The following is a 20,864-nucleotide window of genomic DNA, read 5'->3' on the forward strand; positions in this document are numbered from 1 at the left end:
CCTTATCAGATTCTAGTGGAGGTAGGAGGCATCCTGTTGTCTCCAAAAGTCAGTGGTCCTTTATTCGTAAACATCTGATCAGCAGATGTTCCATTTGGAAGTGAATTTTTGGGTTAGCTGTCTCCTGAAATGTTGTCTTACCAGATTTACAGCTTTGAGAGAGGGTCTTTGGATCTTTGTGTGTTGCTTTGGAATGTTCTTCTCCTTAGTACGCTAACTAATCTTACTATATTTACGATTATCTTTAGCCAGCAGTTTCAAATTTGCTTTTATGTCGCCCGCTCTGCCCCTGGGAGGCATTTTACTATAGTCACTGGTGCCCCTAGAAATGTTCTTATTTTTGAAAGAAAACATTGTTTCAATGAAGATAACATAAAATTAATCAGAAATACAGTCTAGATGTTAATGTGGTAAATGAGTATTCTAGCTGCAAACAGCCGATTTTGAACGGAATATCTACATAGAGATACAGAGGAACATTTCCAGCAACCATCACTCGTGTGCTCTAATGCTACGTTGTGTTAGCCGATTGTAGGAAATGCTGATCGATGATTAGAAAACACTTGTGCAATTATGTTAGCATATGAATAAAAGTGTGAGTTTTCGTGGAAAACATGAAATGGCCTGGGTGACGCCAAACTTTTGAATGGTAGTGTATATGTTTGTTTCTTCATATACATATTTTTGTCTTTGATCTTGCTGTTTGTATTTTTTTTCAGACCACATGCCTGACACAAAAACAGTGAAATCATAAGGAAATATTCAGCTGTCTGGTTTATTTATGGCAACAGTGAGATTAGGACGCCAACAGTGAGTGTAAGCAGTCCAAGACCTAAAAGCACAGCAGTGCTGCTGCACTTTGTGGAGAAAAAAAAAAGGACATGAAAGAAATCAGACCACAGCAGCAAGAAGGGTTGGATTGTAATAACTTGCACAACGTTTCTGGGTAATGCTATGTTTTTTAGTCTGAAACCTGCACGTAATTCATCATTAGAAATTTGTCTGTGTTGACCACATTATACAAGGACTTTGTTTATGTAAACAGACACCAATAACACATTAACCCTGTAGAGGCAGCGGCTGGGTGTACAAGCAAACGCTGCTCTTCTCTGTGTCTCTGTCTGTCTACCTCCCCCCACCCCCTGCATCCTAACCTTCTACCTCTACCTGTCTCCTCCTCCTCCTCCCCAGCTCCAGTGCTTCTAAGGGGGGCCTTCTCAATTTCCCTCCTGCCCAGAAAAGTCAGTATTGGGAGGCGGCCTGAAAGACCTTTCACAGGAGTATTACAGCACAGCCCGGCACTCCGATAAGCCTCCTGTTACGTCCTCTCGGGACGGGGCTGGCCAGGCCCACGCTCCCCACCTGGGGGGAAGGCATTCTGCTCTGGCCGCAGGGAAGAGCGCCATAAAGGCCAAGACGTGGATCACAAGTCTATTGGTGTGGACTATTAGTAACCTTAGAGCCCCTGACCTGTGACTAGGGTCCTGTGCTGATTCCCACACACACACTCACAGAGTGGGAGGGGACACACACAAAAAAAGACAGTTTATGACGTTAAAGAGCTTTGTCATGCATTCAAGGGAGCGGATAATTTGTTTTTTTTTTGGGTCTTGTTGTTAATGTATGCACCAAAACAGGAGAGTGAGGTGCAGAGCATTCACAGCGGCTCGGTCGTGCCCTCCCACACGCACACCTGGACTCACAAACTCACACCCACATACCATCCTCACCAACGTGATTCATGAGGACGCAAATGTGAGAAATGTGCACCAACACAACAGCCCAGTATTTCATTTGAGACATGCTGACACATGTCGCGGAGGTTGTTGAGAGAAGTGTTACAAAATGTTACAAATACATGACAGTGGTTTGGAAAATGAGCCAATTGATCCACTCATAAATATCTGCTTTGTAAGTTCACCGTCAGGGCTGCACAGTTGCTCAGTGGTTAGCACCATTGACTTGCAGCTAAAAGATCCCCGGTTCGTGTCCCAGCCTGGGCCTGGGATCTTTCTGCATGGAGTTTGCATGTTCTCTCTGTGTGTGTGTGTGTGTGTGGATTTTCTCCGGCTTCCTCCCACAGTCCAAAAACATGCTGAGGTTAATTGGTAACTGAATTGTCCGTAGGTGTGAGTGTGATTGTTTGTCTCTATGTGTAGCCCTGTGATAGACTGGTGACCTGTCCTTCACCCTACACTACAGTTCAAAAGCTTGGGGTCATTCAGACAATTTCATGTATTGCATGAAAATTCACACTTTTATTCAGGTGCTAACATAATTGCACAAGGGTTTTCTAATCATCACTTAGTCTTTCAACACCATTAGCTAACACAATGTAGCATTAGAATACAGGAGTGATGGTTGCTGGAAATGTTCCTCTGTACCTCTATGTAGATATTCCATTAAAATCAGCCGTTTTCAGCTAGAATAGTCATTTACCACATTAACAATGTCTAGACTGTATTTCTGATTCATTTAATGCTATCTTCATTAAAAACAAAACTGATTTTCTTTCAAAAATAAGGACATTTTTAAGTGACCCCAAACTTTTGACCAGTAGTGTAAGTCAGCTGGAATAGACTCCAGCCCCCCCGCCACCCTAATGAGGATTAAGTGGTATATTGACAATGGATGGATGGATGGAAGTTTAATATCTTTATTTTAGCCTATGGTGAATAACCCTGTTTTAGACTGAACACTCTGCAAAAACAAAGAGGGACAGACTTTGTAGTGGTAGTTGATTTATAGTGTGATTAACAAATAGTGTGCCAAAGGTTTACTCACATGATTTTTGTCTTGTTGGTGACCTTACGCAGGAAGACAGTTGACAGTAAAATATGTGCCTATGGTAAATAACTTGGTCCAGTTCCATTTCTATTGTTCTACACTGCTTACAAAACCGGAATAAAAAAATGTGTTTCTGACAGTGGGCATGTTAAACCTGTGAACTTGATGCATTCAGTTCATTTTAGTGACATGTCGGTGCCTGCCAAATTGTTTAAATATTTGCTTAACATTTACGCAAATGAATGAACTGTGAGTGACAGATAGACTGAGACGCTTCCAGCAAGTTGTTTGGTACATAGTCAGTTTATCATCTTAGAACAACTAAGAATTTACAAAAAAGACTCAAGTAAAAACAGATTTATACAAAATAATGTCCATGAATCAAAAATATGAAATGCAAATTCAGTGATTGCATCAATACTGCAAAAAACTGCACATCATCACCAACATACCTTCCCCACCATGAAGCATATTAGTTTGGCAGGAAGAAAGAGCTAAAATTGCAGTGTCCAGATGTGAAAGGCTGACTGAGATCTGTCCACACAAACTCAATACTGTCATAGGTGCATCTATTAAATAGTGACTTGAAAGCGATGAATAATTGTGCAGTTACAATTTCATGTTAATATTTTTTTTTATTAGCTGACATGACTTTGTAGAAGTCCTTTCCACTCATTCTTCTCAAAAATGCTAAATTATATTGACCATGATTCAATGTTGAAAAGCAATAGAAGGGGAAAACTTCCAAGAGGGGTGAATATCTTAGTATAGGCACTGTCAATAACGGTGACCAAACAATCCATCCCATTTCCATTCTGATAAATCCTGATTTATGTGTAGTTTAAGTAACAATGATTAGTTTTTAAGGCCTTTAAATTCTGTCTGCATTTGCATTTAATAACCAATATTATGCTGTTCAAATATCATTCTGTGCACGTAAAAGGTCTACAAATATAACACATTTGTGAATTGGCTACTTTGGCAGTGCCATTATACATTACTGTACATAGACATTGTTGAATTGCTTTCGTCAATGCCAGCTGACTGGGCTTTTCAGGAGGAAAGATTTAAAGAGACAGGAGCTAAAATGGAGTGTTTCCTACAGAGATTGAAAGGACATGTAGCAATTTACAGTATGAGAAAAATATGTGTTTTGGAACATTAAAGCATGTAAGCATATTCTAAAGATTGATTTTGATGTGAATATACTGACTAGCGACTGGTATTCTAAAGTTAACAACTGGCCTTCTTAGCCTAGTCCGTAGCATCTCCAGGCGTGTCACTACCATTCCTGGCCTAACAGCTACCATTTTGCTATCAGTCTCAATGATACATAATGACAGATACTTTGACATATTCCAGAAAATATATAATTTTTTTTCATGTACACTACCGTTCAAAAGTTTGGGGTCACCCAGACAATTTTATGTTTTGCATGAAAACTGATGTCATAGGACGAATAAACTAATGTCATAGGACTTCAATGAAAGTTGATAAACTTAGGGAAACCAAACTGTTAACCTCTTATAATAGCACAGCAGTAACACTGAAGTGACAAAGAAAAAATCATTCACCTCAGTCTGTAATGGATCAAGTGTCATATACAGTACCGTTCAAAAGTTTAGGGTCACCCAGGCAATTTCATGTTTCCCATGAAAAATCACACTTTTATTCATGTGCTAACATAATTGCACAAGGGTTTTCTAATCATCATTTAGCATTTCAATACTATTAGCTAACACAATGTAGCATTAGAACACAGGAGTGATGGTTGCTGGAAATGTTCCTCTGTACCCCTATGTAGATATTCCATTAAAAACCAACCGTTTCCAGCTAGAATAGTCATTTACCACATTAATAATGTCTAGACTGTAGTTCTGATTAATTTAATGTTATATGCATTGGAAAAAAATGCTTTAAAAAAATTATTTTTCTAAGCGATGAGAAACTTTTGAGCGTAGTGTAAGTACTAACCCGAAGCCTTTTTTTGGGTAAAATATTTATGTACTACTTGTCAACAATTATTTGTGCCTATGCTGAGCAGGTATTGTTTCTTTTCCATTGTCTTATAATAGTCACAGTGAAGGCTTTTAAGGCACTCAACAGTTGCACACATTGTTGTACCTGGATAAATCCCTTTCCACAGTGACCCCACTTGAACTGTTGTTTGTCAGATAGAGTGGTTTGCTCTCAATTACTTTACAGAGCTGTTATCTAAAACAGAACTGGCAGAGAACCAGTGAGTCACACTGGTCTTTGCCTGGCCCCTTTTTGAACATGTATCCAAGATGCATTCATGAGTGCATAGGGAACTGATCCATCAAATGGACTCACACAAAGAGCCAGCACACTGTGGTCCAAGGTCAGCTGGATTACAGTCACAAAAACAAACAAAAAAAGGTCTGGTTGCTAAATGCTCTTTCTTCATCAGTTTGTGCAGCTGGGAGACGTCTGAGGGGAAGGATGGGACAGCGGAAGCTCCTGGCTGTGAGGTAGAAAATAGGGAGGTTATGAAAGCTGGTGCTGAGAGATAGAGTTTTCAAGGCCATGTTTATCAAAGTGGGAGACCTACTTTCATGGCAGCTGTCCTGGGACTTAGGTCATTTCCTGCATAGGAGTGATGGTCTCAGTCAGCAGTGATCTATGGATATGATATGCTATACCCAGATCCCTGGGGTCCTATCTGTTGTGCTAGCTGCTGCTGAATTTTTACTACACAAGCTCAAAATTCATAAAATGCTTTTAAATTTTTTTTTTTTTGCTGAGTTGTCATGTTTTTTTCAACATAGCCTGAATTCTGCATCCAACTTCCCCAGCACACCTGTTGCCACCGATAGCATTTTTCACGATTTTATTCTCTTTATTGTCTTTTTCCGTTTTTTTTTTTTTTTTGTATATCCCAATGACATGATGTATCCTACATGTCATGACACAAGGCTAAAGGTGTGCTCATTCTTTGTTTTTTCTTTTTTGTAAATGATGCTTCCCTGTTCAGTAATATTAACCCAATCAGAATCTGCAATCACAGGTCTGTACTATGATTCAGAATTGTTTTAGTTTAAATGCTAACATGCATACATTTATCCTGTTAAAAGATTTATTCATTTTCATGTTAAATATAGTGAAAAAGAGATGATTTTACTTTAGTAAGTTCATGTGAATAATATTATATGGACTATATTGTAGTGGCAAAGTGGTCTAACCCTCAACCTAAATATAGCATTACAGGGCACTTCAAATGTTAGACCATCTTGAAAACACAAAACTTTTAACCCATTTTTCCCCAAAACTATAGAAAGTGGGTTTAGAATAGTGAAGGGAAGTCATTTACTACAAAGGTTATTTGTTAGTGATGTAAGAATAAAAGTTAATATGTAAATAATGTTAGAATGCAGTCGACATAAATATTGTAATGTTGGAGATGTGTTTATTTTTTATTACTTCGCCAAGGAACACGGCAGAGTAATGTGGCGACCAGCGTTGTTTGTATGCCTGTCTGTCTGTTAGCAACATTACTGAAGAACAGAGGGATTTGGATGAAATTTTCAGGGAAGGTCGTAAATGATGCAAGTACTAATTGATTAGATTTTGGCAGTGATGCAGTTTATAGTCTGGAGCCACGGATTTGTTCAAGATTTCTCTTTCATAGCAAGATAGCGACACAGTGTCACTGTAACTATGACTACAAGTGAACAATATGTCAGCTGCCTGCTGACCATCACATGATTATGATCCTACTACAAATCCACCGCTGGACTTATCAGGACTTGATACAATGACTGAGCAGCCTTGGCGGAGTACTGTGGTCTCTGACTGCTTTTCTTGTAATGTTTGTGCTGTTGGTTGCACATGCAGTATATGGGTTTACATAAATAGTAGTGAGGTTAGGGGGCACTGTTGAGGTCGCAGGCATTGTTGTAGGTATAAGAAGAGGAGAGTGGGAGCTGGGGGCTAGAGCAGACTTTGTGTGTTGTGTGAAGGGCTCACTAAAAGTTATGAGGAGATCCAGAAGTGTTCTGAGTGATTCTTTCATGCACCCAAACACTCACGACTCTTTCACTGGTGGCAGCGGTGGGATGTTTCTGCCAAGTGGAATTCTGCTCAACTTTGTAAGTCAGCACCTGTTGCTTTTTGTTCTTTAAAATCCCTCTCCAGTCATTGATTCACCTTAAAAGCTTGTTTCTGTGTATCAGATTTCCACTACTTACTTGAGTGCATTAACCACTCATTTGTGTTACAAGATTCATTAAATTGGCACAGCAAGATGGAAGAGACCAGCAGTTCTGAGGAACAGCTGAGCCACATGTCCATATACAGCACAGTGTAAGTGCCTAGCTTAGATCAGCATTTATTTATGTCAGTTCTCACAGAGCTCTTAAAGCCATGCTTCAGTGAGTGTATTCATGGTAACACAATTGCACATTTATTGTAACATGTCAATGAACAATAGACTTTTCATGACCTTCCTGTTGTTTTCTGATAGCAAAGTTAAAGTCATAACATTTGTCAGCTTGATACACTGTTTTTTCTTTGTTGCCACAAAAAAACTGATAAACCTTTATGGAAAACTGAAACCATACAGTAAAACAAACAAGGGTCATTTTTTCCTGATAAACACTGATGGACTTCTGCAAACTGGCTGTGCAGAAATCTGCTGGAGCCACTTTGTGGGGAATGCCCAGTTTTTGACATTAGTTTCCCATATTGGTAGTGTCAAAAAGCTGATCTTTGAACAAAAAAGTGTATCAAAATTGTTTGCTTTAGTGAAATAGAAGAACCTGTACACCATGGCTTTAAATGCAGCAGCTATATGTGATGACCATATAGAAGACTGCTCTGTCTTTGATTGAACTTGTCCTTACAGTATGCAGTCCACCACTTTCTCATTAAATCTGTCTCAAACCTCTTAAATTATACCTACAGTAGAAAACAATGCCTTAGACAACTAATGATGATATTAATTGGTTATTCTAAGTTGTCTGTAGGTGTGAATGTGAGTATGCTTGGTTGCATGTCTTTCTATGTGGCGCTGTGATAGACTAGAGACCACCCTCAGTCACTAGGATAGACTCCAGCCCCGATACCCTACGGGGTGTTGGATTGATGGCATCGTTAAGATAATGGATGGATGGACATTTAACACTGAAAAACATTCATGAATTTCAGAATATCTCATATTGCAGCAGCACTTAAAGTATATAGATTGTGAAATTTGTTCGTGTAGAAACCCACCTTCTCCCAGCATGATCTGGCAATATTTTAAAGAGCTTCTTGTCATGTCAGGAATCTTTATATTTCTCCATGTTCAATTGCCTCGTAAATGTTCAGTGGGGTTGAGATCAGATGACCGTGGACGAAAATCCTTGATAGTCAGCACTCTTTGGTCTCCTTTGGTCTTCAAGTCAAAACTTTGTGTTTTTTTTTTTTTTCTTTTTTTTTTTTTATTCCACTACAATATGAATCTTCTCCACCAAGATGCAAATCAGAGGGTGGTACATGATTCTCCATTTTTTATCTTAGCATTGGGTGCTGCTCAGGGTACAGTTGATTCAGTGCAGGTATCCAACTCCACAGTAGCCCTTCTGTAGATTTAAATATTCCCAACACCACTGCTGTTACTGCCACTTAGTGCTACTGGGATTCATTCGTAAATCTGACTTTTCTTCCTCATATACTTGGAAATGCTGCTCTGTTTTAGCCCACACCAAACATTTGGCCTTAATTATCCTCCTGATTATCTTCTGAGACACTACTGCACAGCCTATGCTCGCTAAGTGTTTTTCTTGTAATTATCTGTATTATCTATCTGTGAATAAAGAAAGCTTGATTTTCTCATAATGTGTTTACTTTTGGTCTGCCTGGTCCTCTTGTGGATACAACCGATCCAGTTTCCTCAAAGTGTTTTATAGCTCCATGCACTGCCCCCTTAGAAACCTTCAGTCCAGTCATGGTTTGACATTGAGACAGCCTCTTTGCTCAGAATAACAGTCTGATTCATGACACTCTAACTTATTTGTCATGCCATCTTTCCACTATCACAATGCTACTTACTGAGCAATATTCTACTGGATGCTTGAGGCACAGTCATAATTATTGCATGTGAACAATGACTGCAGGTTGGTTTGCTTGAGCAAGTCTCTGAGGAGTCGATCAAATCGAGGATGCAATTCAAGGAAATCTGACTTTTCAAACAAAGGCGTTAACATGGTCAGTGCCACTAATCTTCGTCAGTTTACTTACTGACCTGGAAATGGTGCAGATTCTGAAATATTTCTTCTTCATTCTACAGTCACATCTTGTAATGAGAAATTAAAAACAATTAAATGTACCTAAATCCTCAAACTTATAATTTAGGTTTACATGAAATTATGACAGGTTTTGTGGTCTCAGACTTTTGCACCCATGTCAGCAGTATGTGCGGCATTTGTGTAAAAAGATTTAAACAAATAACTGACACTTTGTCATGCATGGTGGAGTGATAATTTCATCTTCTGTTCTCACTGCTTGCCCTATAACAAACCGTGATCAAAATTCAGGCAGGAATACAGATACCAGCAGGTCCAGAGAGGTTTGCAGCACAGCTACAACTAATGTAGTTTTTTTTATGTTTAAAACATACCATAGAACTGGCTTTGTATTTTTCAAAATGAAACCGTAATTCCATAAATTACAACAGCTCAAGCAGTGAATTTTGCAGAACACCACATTTGCAAAAGCGTTCAGAAGAGAAATTCAGTTACTTTTCCATCAATAACAACCAAAGAACCAGTGTAGAAAATTCCTTGAAAAAGCAACTTGTTTCCCCAATGCTGCACTTAAAAAAATACTTAGTTTTCCCATTTCCAGCCACGAAGTAGACGGTTTGAATGGTATGCTTTTCAAAAGTAGTAAAAGTCATGAATGTTTTGTAATGTAATACTACAATGGGTGTCCAGATTATTCTCCCTTTCCAAAACTGGGTTGCTGAGTTGCGGAGGGGATCAGATGAAATAGATGTGGTGACAACTCAAGATTGTGTTAGTGTAAACAGTGTAGTGGTAGAGAGTAAAACATCACAGTTGACAGCCAACAAGTTTATAGTTTGTAATAATTCTGAGAGGAGTCTGGTTGTTGCATTGTCAGAAATGAACATAGTGATTAAATGGTGTGTCTTCACACACAAGAGCTCTTCCCTGGATTTCAGTTTAGGGTGACTCATACAATCACAGTGAACAGGGTTTGTGTTGGCCTGGTGCTTTTTTTAGAAGTCAGGGTAAATATTTTATTTTCAGCAGCCATCTACAGAGCAGCCTCACAGAGCCAGACCACAACTAACAACATATTCATAATTTTCTAGAAATGGATTTGGAGGTCAGTTTAGTGAGTGATTTAGAAAGTTTTTTTTTTTTTTTAAAAGCAGCCACAATTTTCCCTTTTGAGAGTGGGGAGCATAAATTAAATTCAGCTGAGCGGGATGCTGTTACAGTCATTAGTAGTGAAGGTTGACATGTTGAGTAGAACATTTGGCACTGGCTTTGTGAGGTTAATTGCAGAGTTACAGTAACCAATACTACCTAGCACCCATACTGCATTTATTCATTTTTAAATTGGTTCATAGCAATATGCATTTTATAATTTGGATTAGTAGTCATTTTTTCAATGTTTCATGATTAACCACATAATATCACAAGGTCAGCAAAACATTTCAGCTCATCTGCCATTAGGGATGTATGAATAACTATTTCTGAAAAGAGAACAATTTATCAAAAACAAAGAAAGCTTCACTAAATGTTGCATGAAAGCAATAACGTACTCAAGGTTATGCTAAACTGTAAGATTCTGGCACAACTGTAGACCGAAGGCTGAACTCCACGTACACGTTATTTAAGTGATTATACCAGAGGAGGCTCTGGTATAATCACGTTAATACCAAGAAAAGCACTCACAGAGCATAGTACTCCGCCAAGTCTGCTAAGTCATTGTATCATTTCCAATGGATGAAATCTTTAATAAATAATGAACTTGCGCTAAGCACAGGCATGTGTTATGCATGTGTACGTTATGTACGGATACCGCATCGTATCACCTAAATATGTAGCGCGTGGTGGGAATTGATGAGACCTGGAAACACCCCTACAATTTAATCAATTTAATAATTGTTTCTTGTATTATTTCTGATGGGTAAGTCTGCAGCAGTCAATTTGTAGCAGGATCGCAATCATGTCATCGTCAGCGGGCTGCTGACGTAGTGTTCACTTGTAGTCATAGTTACAGTGACGCCATGCCGCTATCTCGCAATGATAAAGAAATCTTTAACAAATCCGTGGATCCAGACTATAAGCTGCATCACTGCCCAAATCTAATCCCTTGGTCCTTGTGTCGTTTCTCACCTTCCCTGAAATTTTCATCCAAGTCTGTTTGTCCCTGTTTGAGTAATGTTGCTAACAGACATACAAACAGACGGACCAATGCATGCCAAAGGTCACATAACTCTGGTGTGCTCCTTGGCGGAGTAATAATGTAATAATAAATGAGTGCCACAAACTTATGTTCTGTGGTTGCATTCTTCTGGGAGAGCTGAACCCTTTTGAGGCAACATATATGACTTACCAGCTTTTAAGAGATGACACTTTTCCTTCATTATCTTAAGAACTGGACACATAATACATTATTCTAAGCAGCTTTTTGTCACTGATTGTGTGAGAAATCCCCCCCCCCAAACCCTCAAATATCTTAAATATTCTCATTACTGAATTTGATCTAGTAGTGACACATGGCAAACATATATAAATGTCATTGTGCAAGAAAAGAGCAAACAAACAAAGCTAAATACTGCTTTTTCTTGAAGGAAGGTGAAATGGTTTTACCTTCAAATGTCTATGCGGTTTGAAACTTGTCAATTTCTTTTCCCCCTGTAAGCCAATAATTATCCACAGCTAAGCTATTCCACCTGAAGCAAAGTTGCTTCCCTCTGGGTCACATTTTCTGCTGACACGCCCAGTTTTAAGAAACTATGCGCAGAAGCTTCATTTGGATTCATGAACAACAGCAAACAAAGTCAATAAATTACAGTTGGATACGTGTACTTTATTCATATTTCATATATGTTTGTTTACATTTATACAAAAATACAGAATACAGTAGAGTTTTCACCCAGAATACCAACTGGGCAATAATTACATTTGCTTTTTGGCACCCAGACTTATTTCCTGCCTAGAGCCATTTGATTCACCCACCAGAGTGGGATGGATTGGATCACTCGTGCCCAAAAGCACTGTTCAAGATGCAGCTCTGCTTATTTTGAGACCACACAACAATCCACATAGGAACAGTATTTAAGGGCAGTCATTCTCTTGACTAATGCATGAAAATGCTTGTTGTCTGGCTTCCATGCATCAGACACACCAACTGCTTCTGGCTCTTGCACAGACAGGAAAATGGGAGACCATGTTATTTTTTTTGTTTGTTTTTGTTCACAGCTTAGACCTGTTGCAGCTCATTATATTTATAGACTATGTATAAAAAGCAATCTTTGACATAGTATACCTTGTTTGTTAGTTTGTGACTAACCTGTGACTCTGTCAGAACACTGGGCACTGCATGTTATAAGTCTTCATGTAGAGAAGCACAACCTAAAGAGAAAGTCTCAGGTCTAAACTGCCATAGATAGTATATTCCAATATTGTTCAAAAATGCATCTTTGAATGGAAATAAATGCTTAAAAGCTTGGAAATTAAAGTACTTTGCCACATTACCAATTTGTGAGATACCTGCTGAAAGTACTGTTGTGGTGGACTATATGGACACCAATCTGGTTTACTTTTTCTAACAGATTTAGCTCTAAACTGCCATAGAAATATGGCAAAAGTGATATGTCCCCATTATTAGTGTTCCCCAAAAATGCACTCTTGAATGAATAAAGCTGTCTTGCAGTTCAACACAACAAACAATACTTCACCACACCAAAGAATGCCAGCTATTGATGCTGAAAGGTACTGTTGATCTGAACTATATGAACACCAATGTGGTATACATTTTTTTGTTTCATTTTTGCACAACATACTCTTGTCTTCTATAAAAAATATCCCAACATATAATCCCCAATACACAGGAAACAAGCAGTTACCAGTTGAACTGTTTCCTAAAGGTTACAAAGGCTAGAATGTAACATGTGGAGAGAAATGTTGCAACCACTGCAGTTTTGTTTTGATATAGGTTTCACATACAGAAGCACTGCATTACCAGAAAACTGGGTTCCAAACCAAAACTGGGCACAGGTCAAGTCAACTAAACTCTTATTCAAAAAGGAGAGCGACTAGGAATCGTGTGTATTGGGTTATTGAGGTGAGACTATTCTAAACTGCCTTGTAATGATCTCCCCACTTTCTGCTACCACACAGAAATATAGACAGGCTTTTGACATTTACACATGAGTCAGTCACACTAATCAAACAAGGCACAAAACCAAAAAAAAGGACATTATACAACATAAGACCACAAATATGACAGAAATACTCTATATACAGAAACAGATGTTTCTGTCCAGCCACTTCTGTCATGTTCAGCTAGTTGCCTGATGGGAAAGGTCACAGCCAGCGTGCCCTATTCACACTCCTACCTCTTTAGTGATTGTCATTAATATCTTTATACCCCAAATCCAAAAATGGTCTACTTTGTTAGATTGTGTGGGCCCGGCTTTGCGGAAGTCAATTGCCTTTTTAGATAGTGTTAACCCCACCACCTTTCTCTTCATAGCCCCCCATAAGACCTGTAATTACAGAGAAAGGTAGCACTTCCAGTTTGTAATTTATCAGTCTCAGAGTGCACCAAGTTAAAGGAGTGCAGGGAGGAGCCCATTAGAATGGGCCTGAGGGCTTCGGCAACTACTAGAGGTAAATACAGGACTGAATTTAACAACCTCACTGTCAACTGTTTCCAACGGACCTCAAGTATGTGAATGATTTCTGGCCCGTCACATGGATTTCCAAACACTGGGGAGAGACAGCTCTGTAGCTTACCATATTTATATTTAAAAAAGGAATAACTTTTCGAAAGTCGCACCATTGTGCTACAGTTCAGTATGTGAAGGAGATGACAATGCACGTGCTTTAACGTGTGTTATGGCGCAACTTTAAGGCAAAGTTGATGTTTAGGTTTGCATGGCATTCCCATGTGGTGAGCATTGTGGATTGTGAAGGTAACTAAGATGCGTCGTCTGTAAAGTTCATGAGCATCGGTGTCATCCTTCAGCATTTCTTAACCATCCAACCTTGATAAATGCACTAACTGTCTTTGTCAGATTGTCTATGAAGAGTTTTATTATGCAAGCACAACACTAATACTGGACAAAGACAAATTCATTAAGAACAGATTACACCCTGTGAGTGAACAGTCTAAGCTGGATGGGTTTGCGAGTACATTTGGTCATTGAATAAACAGTCAACAACAGAAATTTGAATATAAAAATTTATATTATATGATATTTGTTTGTTCAATTGTTTTTTACAAACCGCATCTCCTTTAGCGATTTAGTTTATATTCCTATGATAAAGGAATGGCCATCAAAAATCTCTCCTGTAACAGTTATTTCTTTGCTTGCAAACATAAAGGTGAGATAAGTAAAAAATAAAGGCAATGTTCAACTAACATTTACTTTCGAAGGCCCACTAGTCTTATATGTGCCTGACACCCACATTCTGCATAAATCACCTTTAAATAAAAAAAACAATAATCTTGATCCACAGAAGTCATCCCTGATACTCTTTAGCAGAATGTCACTGTGGATTTCAATAGTCTAAATGTAAGTTAGTCAAAGCAGCTTATTTTGTATATATGTGTTTCTTTTCTCCATGTAATCCACTCACACATTCTAAATCGGCCAAGTCAACAACAACTTACAGGATTATGTCACTTGTTCAGAATGCGTTTTTGAGTTTATGATGTGTTAGTTTACAGATTGTTCTTTAAATGTGACCCACTAGTAAAGGTGCTCTTAAATGCTTGAAACATTTCAGTTGTACTGTATGAACAGCAGCATCTGAGTGTTGAAACCAATAAATAAATACATCGTACACCCCCACGGGTACACATCTAAACCAGAGAACGTGACTACACTTTGGAACTACAATGCTTAACGTTATTAATCTTTGGGAAACCCAAGATGAAGAAGAAATGGCGGAGCAGTTGAGAATGTGGTTGACATGAGGGCAACTGGAGGTAGTAATTCATGCCACAGTTCATACAAGAGATAACCAGCATCAGTCAGTATCTGCTTTGTTCTTTGTAAATGAACTGGTCGGCCCAAAGATGCAGACGGACTGGAGCAACGTGATGAGAGAGAGGCAAATGTTTCCCCAAAGAGTTGATGATGCAACAGGTTGCAATAAATGGATGGATGAATGGATGAGGGTTGGAAGGGTGGATGAGGGTGTTTCTATCGGCTAAAATCTCAGTCTTTTTTCAAATGCATGGGGTTAATGCAGTCTTTTAAGAAAGGCAAGCTTATCCATACAGTATCAGGCATAACTTAACCAGAAGAATCTTGGTCACGGCAATCATTAATCTGCCATCATGGATCTGGAGAGTAGTCAAAAACAGAGATCTCACTATGAAATTCAGCCTCGTGTTTGTTTTTCACGTTTGGACACCAATGGGAGAGAAAAGTAGAGACCTGTGAGAGAGAGGAGTGAGGAGAGGTTAGAGTTTAGTGTAAGGTAAGATTTCAAACAAGATTCTCTGGACTTTCCAGACTGGTTGTTGCCCCTATTCAATTCAAATATGAAAAATCTCACCAGTTACACTGAAGAACATCAATGGATAGAAGCATTACACTGTCTCAATGACGCTCAGCTTGTCTCTGTGATTGAGCAGAAAGAAAAATATTAAAAGCTATTCTTAAACAGAAAAACATCAGCGACAGCAGAAACTGCTTTCACATGATAAGAGTCAGACACCACATTTAGCGCCGAGTCAAACAGCGTCTACATTAATAAACATAAATTCTCGGTTCTGGTAGTTTGGCACCAAGTAAGTCACCCATGGTCCAAGTTCAAATTATCTCAATTTGAAACTGTCTGAGCATGTAATTCAGCAGTTTTCACAGTGCTGCCCTGGAACAGGGCCACGGCACTCCCTGATCAGATGATAAAGTTATTTAATTAAAATTTTATAGTTTGTTATGTATATATGCAAAGTGGTTTGATGCACATCTTGTGAAACCAGTATGACACTGTAACTAACAAGATCAAAAGGTCTTTTCATTTGCTACAAAGCTAATTGATCAGCAAACACTGGTTGATATACAGATGGTCTTATAAGAATGGCATTGCAATAAACACCCCGAGGGTCAGTCAGCGCAGTCAAGACAATAATGTTTTTATTGTTGATATCAGATATCGAATCTGAACTCAGTTTGGCTGATGTTGATACATTCTCACATTTTTTCCACCTCATTGCAGAGAACATCAGATCTCTCTTGTAATAGCACTGACATGTTATTTTGCCCACTGTCAGCTGCAGACATAAAATACAATACTTGTAAATGTACACATTCCCTGGGAAAAATAATAATCCTAAAAAACCTTCAACTTTATGTAACATTCTCACATAGAACAGAAAACTTCAAGCCTGACAGGAAATTTGTGTCCGTCAGTGTAATTGTAGGCGGAGGTTGATATCTTATTTAAAGCCCTTATTAGCTGCTGATGACGCCAAACCATTTGACCCCAACAGTAAGGCCTAATCGTGTTTCTATGCCTGTTGTTTTGCTTGTGAGTTTGCGTAACACATGAAAAGTAAAGCTTGGTTTTGCTTGAGTTCTGCTGTATTCCAGCAGATGGCATTGTCAGAAATACATCTTTTTTTTAAATGCAGCATTTGTTTACTGGTTAGTGATGATCTGAAATCACAGCACTATAGAATGTGGCCATTTAATATAGATTTACTCACAAACAAAATGGTCTTGCGCTGATCACAGGTGTAACAGGCGGATATCGAATTGCATCACCTAAATATGTAGTGGGCGGCGGGAATTGATGGCACTCAGAAACACACCAATAATTTAAGCACTTGTTCCTTGCATAATGTTGGATGGATAAGTCTACAGCGGTGGATTTATAGTAGGACTGCAATCATGTGATCAACAGCAGACAGCTGTTGTAGCGTTCACTTGTTGCCATAGTTGCCACAGTGACTGCTATCTTGCAAGGACACAGAAATCTCTAACAAATCCATGGATCCAGACTAGAAGCTGCATCACTCACAAAATCTAATCAATTGGTACTTGTGACATGTCTGACCTTCCCTGAAAATTTTATCCAAATCCACACAGGTAGAATAACAGATGGACAGACAAACGTTCGCCAATCGTCACATCACTCCAGCGCATTTCTTGTTGGAGTAAAAAGGATTCGAGAATCCTACAGTAACCACTTGTAGTACGTACGAATTGTTTCTATAAAGTCTAACTATGTATTTCTTATTGTCCAGGCTGTGTTCCCAGCAGGCTGCATGGTGCTGCAGTGGTTTGCAATGTTGCCTCACAGCAAGAAGATTCTGAGTTTGAACCTGCTGGTCAGTTGTGACCTTTCTGTTTCTAATACTTGTTCTATAGTGCCTGTGTGGGTGTTCTCCTGGTGCTCCTAATTCCTCCCACAGTCCCTAGACATACTGTACATGTTGGGTTAACTGGTGAGTCTAAATTGACTGCAGGTGTGAGTGTGAGTGAACACGGTTGTTTTTCTCTTCGTGTTCGCCTTCGCCTGATGTCAGCTGGGATAAGCTTCAGCCCCCCACTACCCTCAACAGGTAAGTGGATATAGTTAATGCCACTGGGGAACAAAGAAGCCCCTACTGGACCCCTATTAAAGCAGTAAAACACTGATTTAGTGTTGCTAACGTTGTGTCATGGCGTTGGCCTATAAAAGAATAGTAAAACAAGAAAAGCACTCAGAGAGCGCAGTACTCCACCAAGGCTGCTCAGTCATATGATTTCCGACAGATGAAATCTTGAAAAAATTTGGGTCAGAAATCATGGCACCATAGAATGTGGCCATTTAATATAGGTGTATCCACAAAAAAAATGACCTTGCGCTGAGCACAGGCATGTGTTATGCACGTGTACGTTATGTACGGATACCGAATTGTGTCACCTAAATATGTAGCGGGCGGCGGGAATTGATGGGACTCGGAAACACCCCCACATGCAACGTACGCCGATCATCACATAACTCTGCTGTTCCTTGGCGGAGTAAAAATCATCACAAGTAACGCAGCTGAGACTGAGATAGCTAGTCTTCTGGTCTCCAGTATGGTTTAAGCTTCAAAACAGCTGGGTATTGCAACTCCCATAATGCAACAGAATGACATCCTTCTGTGTTCTGAATTCCCGCTTCCTTCAAAACTCACACAGCATTTCTAAGATAAGATAAACTTTATCGATCCCACACTGGGGAAATTCCGGACTGTTTATTCATTGCTCCTTGACACACCTAATTTTCACTGGAAACAAGCTGTGAGGTAAAGAAAGGGGAGTAATTTCCTACTGAAGTTTTGCAGTGACTGAATAAATAACAAATAATAATAATAATAATAATAATAATAATAATAATAATAATAATAATAATAATAATAATAGAAGAAAAAAATCCCCAAAAACATACTTTTCTGATATGTCAGCATCTAGTGGAGGTGCAGTCCCTTCTGTTCCAGTGAAGAGTCCATCTTCTCCGGGATTTTGTTGAAGATCCTCCTCATTTCTCCGTGATCTGACCTGTGTCGGGTCAAGAAATCCCTCATTTCCAAAGCCACTACACACCACTATAACTACAATCAACAGAGTCGGCACAGCATTAACTGCAGGCTGAAAGGCCGCCGCCAGCTGTCATAAATTCTGTGCAACAATGCAAGAAGATATATAGCTTCATGTCAGGGATCAAAGGTAAGCTCACCTTCCATACAAGCAGGAATACGAGGGCTAGGAGTGGAATGAGCAGTAAGGAGAGAAGGCTTCGCTCCACCACCTCAGGAAGGTATCTTGGTTCTGTATCTAAGATGAAAAACAAAAAGAGTCACAAAACTCCTTTTAAATAATTGCTAAATGTGTAACTCCTGGTCAATAATGGATTTGACCTGAAAAATGTTAGGGTGAGTAGAATTTTAACCTCATTCTAGTGTTACTTTATAAACCATTTATATTTAAGTGATTTTGTCTATGGCTTCCCCAGCTGACAGTGGAAATTAAAAACCACCAACAAAAACCTGAACAAGTACACTACTGTTCGAAAGTTTGGGGTCACTTAGAAATGTCCTTATTTTTGAAAGAAAAGCATTTGTTTTCAATGAAGATAACATTAAATTAATCAGAAATACAGTCTAGACATTGTTAATGTAGTAAATGACTATTCTAGCTGGAAACGGCTGATTTTTAATGGAATATCTCCATAGAGGTACAGAGGAACATTTCCAGCAACCATCACTCCTGTGTTCTAATGCTACATTGTGTTAGCTAATGGTGTTGAAAGGCTCATTGATGATTAGAAAACCCTTGTACAATTGTTAGCACATGAATAAAAGTGTGATTTTTCATGGAAAACATGAAATTGCCTGGGTGACCCTGAACTTTTGAACAGTAGTGTATATGACACCTGATCCATTACAGATTGAGGTGAATGATTTTTTTTGTCACTTCAGTGTAACTACTGTGCTATTATAACCAGTCAACAGTTGGGTTTCCCTAAGTTTATCAAGTTTCATTAAAGTCCTACGACATTATTAAAGCCTTTGTTTCTATACTAAGAGTTAAAAATGTACATTCTCTCTTCACATCCAGTCCCTCAAACAAAAACAAATAACCAACTTTTGAAGATGGAGAACTCTGCAAGGATTTTTTTTAAAGCAAGGTAGATACAAGCCTAAAAGACAGCAGACAAGATAAGGCATGGGACAAAAGATGTGGAATTTTCCCTGAAGTGACAGCAGCTTGGGGGGGAAATGGGCTTATTTTCTATGGAATGTGGCAAAATACTCTAGCTGAAAAAGTTGCCAATTTGACACACCAGCTGGGCTGGTTTTTCGACCAAACTTGACACTTTTCTCAGATACACTGAGAATTGCAAACTTACATGCTGTGCAGTCAGTTGAACACTTTGGGCCTTTACTGCTGGGAGTGGGTGATTCTGGGGGAGACCAAAAAAAACGATTAAAAAAAAGAGAGATGAGTTGGCAAGGGATTATGAGGAGACAAGGCAAAAATGAGTGGTGGAATACAAAAATGAGGCAAAGAGAGCGGTGTCAGTCCCTGAAAATTAAAACATTTCATTGTCAGGTGCTAAAAAGTCTCCTCAACACCACATTTTCTACCCTCCCCTCACACACACACACACACACACACACACACACACACACACACACACACACACACACACACACACAAAAGACCTGATCCGACCACTCCTGCAAAGAAAAGCCAAGCGCTTGGGAAGATTGGGAGATTGCTCTGTAATCAACACGTATACAATCAGGTTTCGGCCCTTTTCTTCCTTTTCACATGCGCTACCTTGGGACATCTTCACTCAGTCCTGTGACTAAGCTGTGTCTCAATGGGCTGTCTAAGCGCTGAGACCGTTTTCAGTTTTTATCTTGCAAAGTTCTTGTGAGGAAACAATGGTTCCTGGATTAAAAGCTTCTCCACAAGAGATCTGTCCTAAATAGAGGCTGTTCACAATAGTCCAAAGAGGGTAGCGGTAGTTTTAGAAGCACAAGTAAACTTGTGAGTGGAATGTTGCTGGTCAGAATTTGTAGACCAGCTTCAGAAAATGTGTGTGGGAAGAGTGACCTACATTGTCACATGCAACTAATGTTGACTACAATAAAAGACTTGAAATGCTGCGCCGAAAGTGACGGTTAAGCAGGATCACAAAAACACACATTTTCTCACTTGTCTCTAGCAGTATTGAGCGATGCGGACAGTCTGGAATTATTTGGTGAGGTTTTGAGATATCCACATAAGATTTCCACCTAATTACAGTGGCAAAGTAGAGAACATTGATGCTTTGCAGAATGCTTTGAAGACATGACTTTTGGGCAAAAACAGCCATGTA

The 20,864-nt window shown here is 39.1% G+C and overlaps 1 protein-coding gene across 1 annotated transcript in view; it reads right to left on the reverse strand.

Moving 5' to 3' along the window:
- Positions 1-11,832: 11,832 nt before the first annotated feature.
- Positions 11,833-20,864, reverse strand: part of kitlga (kit ligand a) — a 37,999-nt gene continuing 28,967 nt past the window's right edge. The window contains exons 6-10 of the mRNA XM_023276616.3: positions 19,887-19,940; positions 18,714-18,811; positions 18,426-18,535; positions 15,558-15,622; positions 11,833-15,436 (exon numbers count right to left, since the gene is read on the reverse strand). Coding sequence (XP_023132384.1) covers positions 15,592-15,622; positions 18,426-18,535; positions 18,714-18,811; positions 19,887-19,940 — 293 coding nt within the window. The 3' untranslated portion in view covers positions 11,833-15,436; positions 15,558-15,591. The remainder of the gene's footprint in view (positions 15,437-15,557; positions 15,623-18,425; positions 18,536-18,713; positions 18,812-19,886; positions 19,941-20,864) is intronic.

The sequence above is a fragment of the Amphiprion ocellaris genome, chromosome 3 (assembly GCF_022539595.1).
Source record: "Amphiprion ocellaris isolate individual 3 ecotype Okinawa chromosome 3, ASM2253959v1, whole genome shotgun sequence".
NCBI lineage: Eukaryota > Metazoa > Chordata > Actinopteri > Pomacentridae > Amphiprion > Amphiprion ocellaris.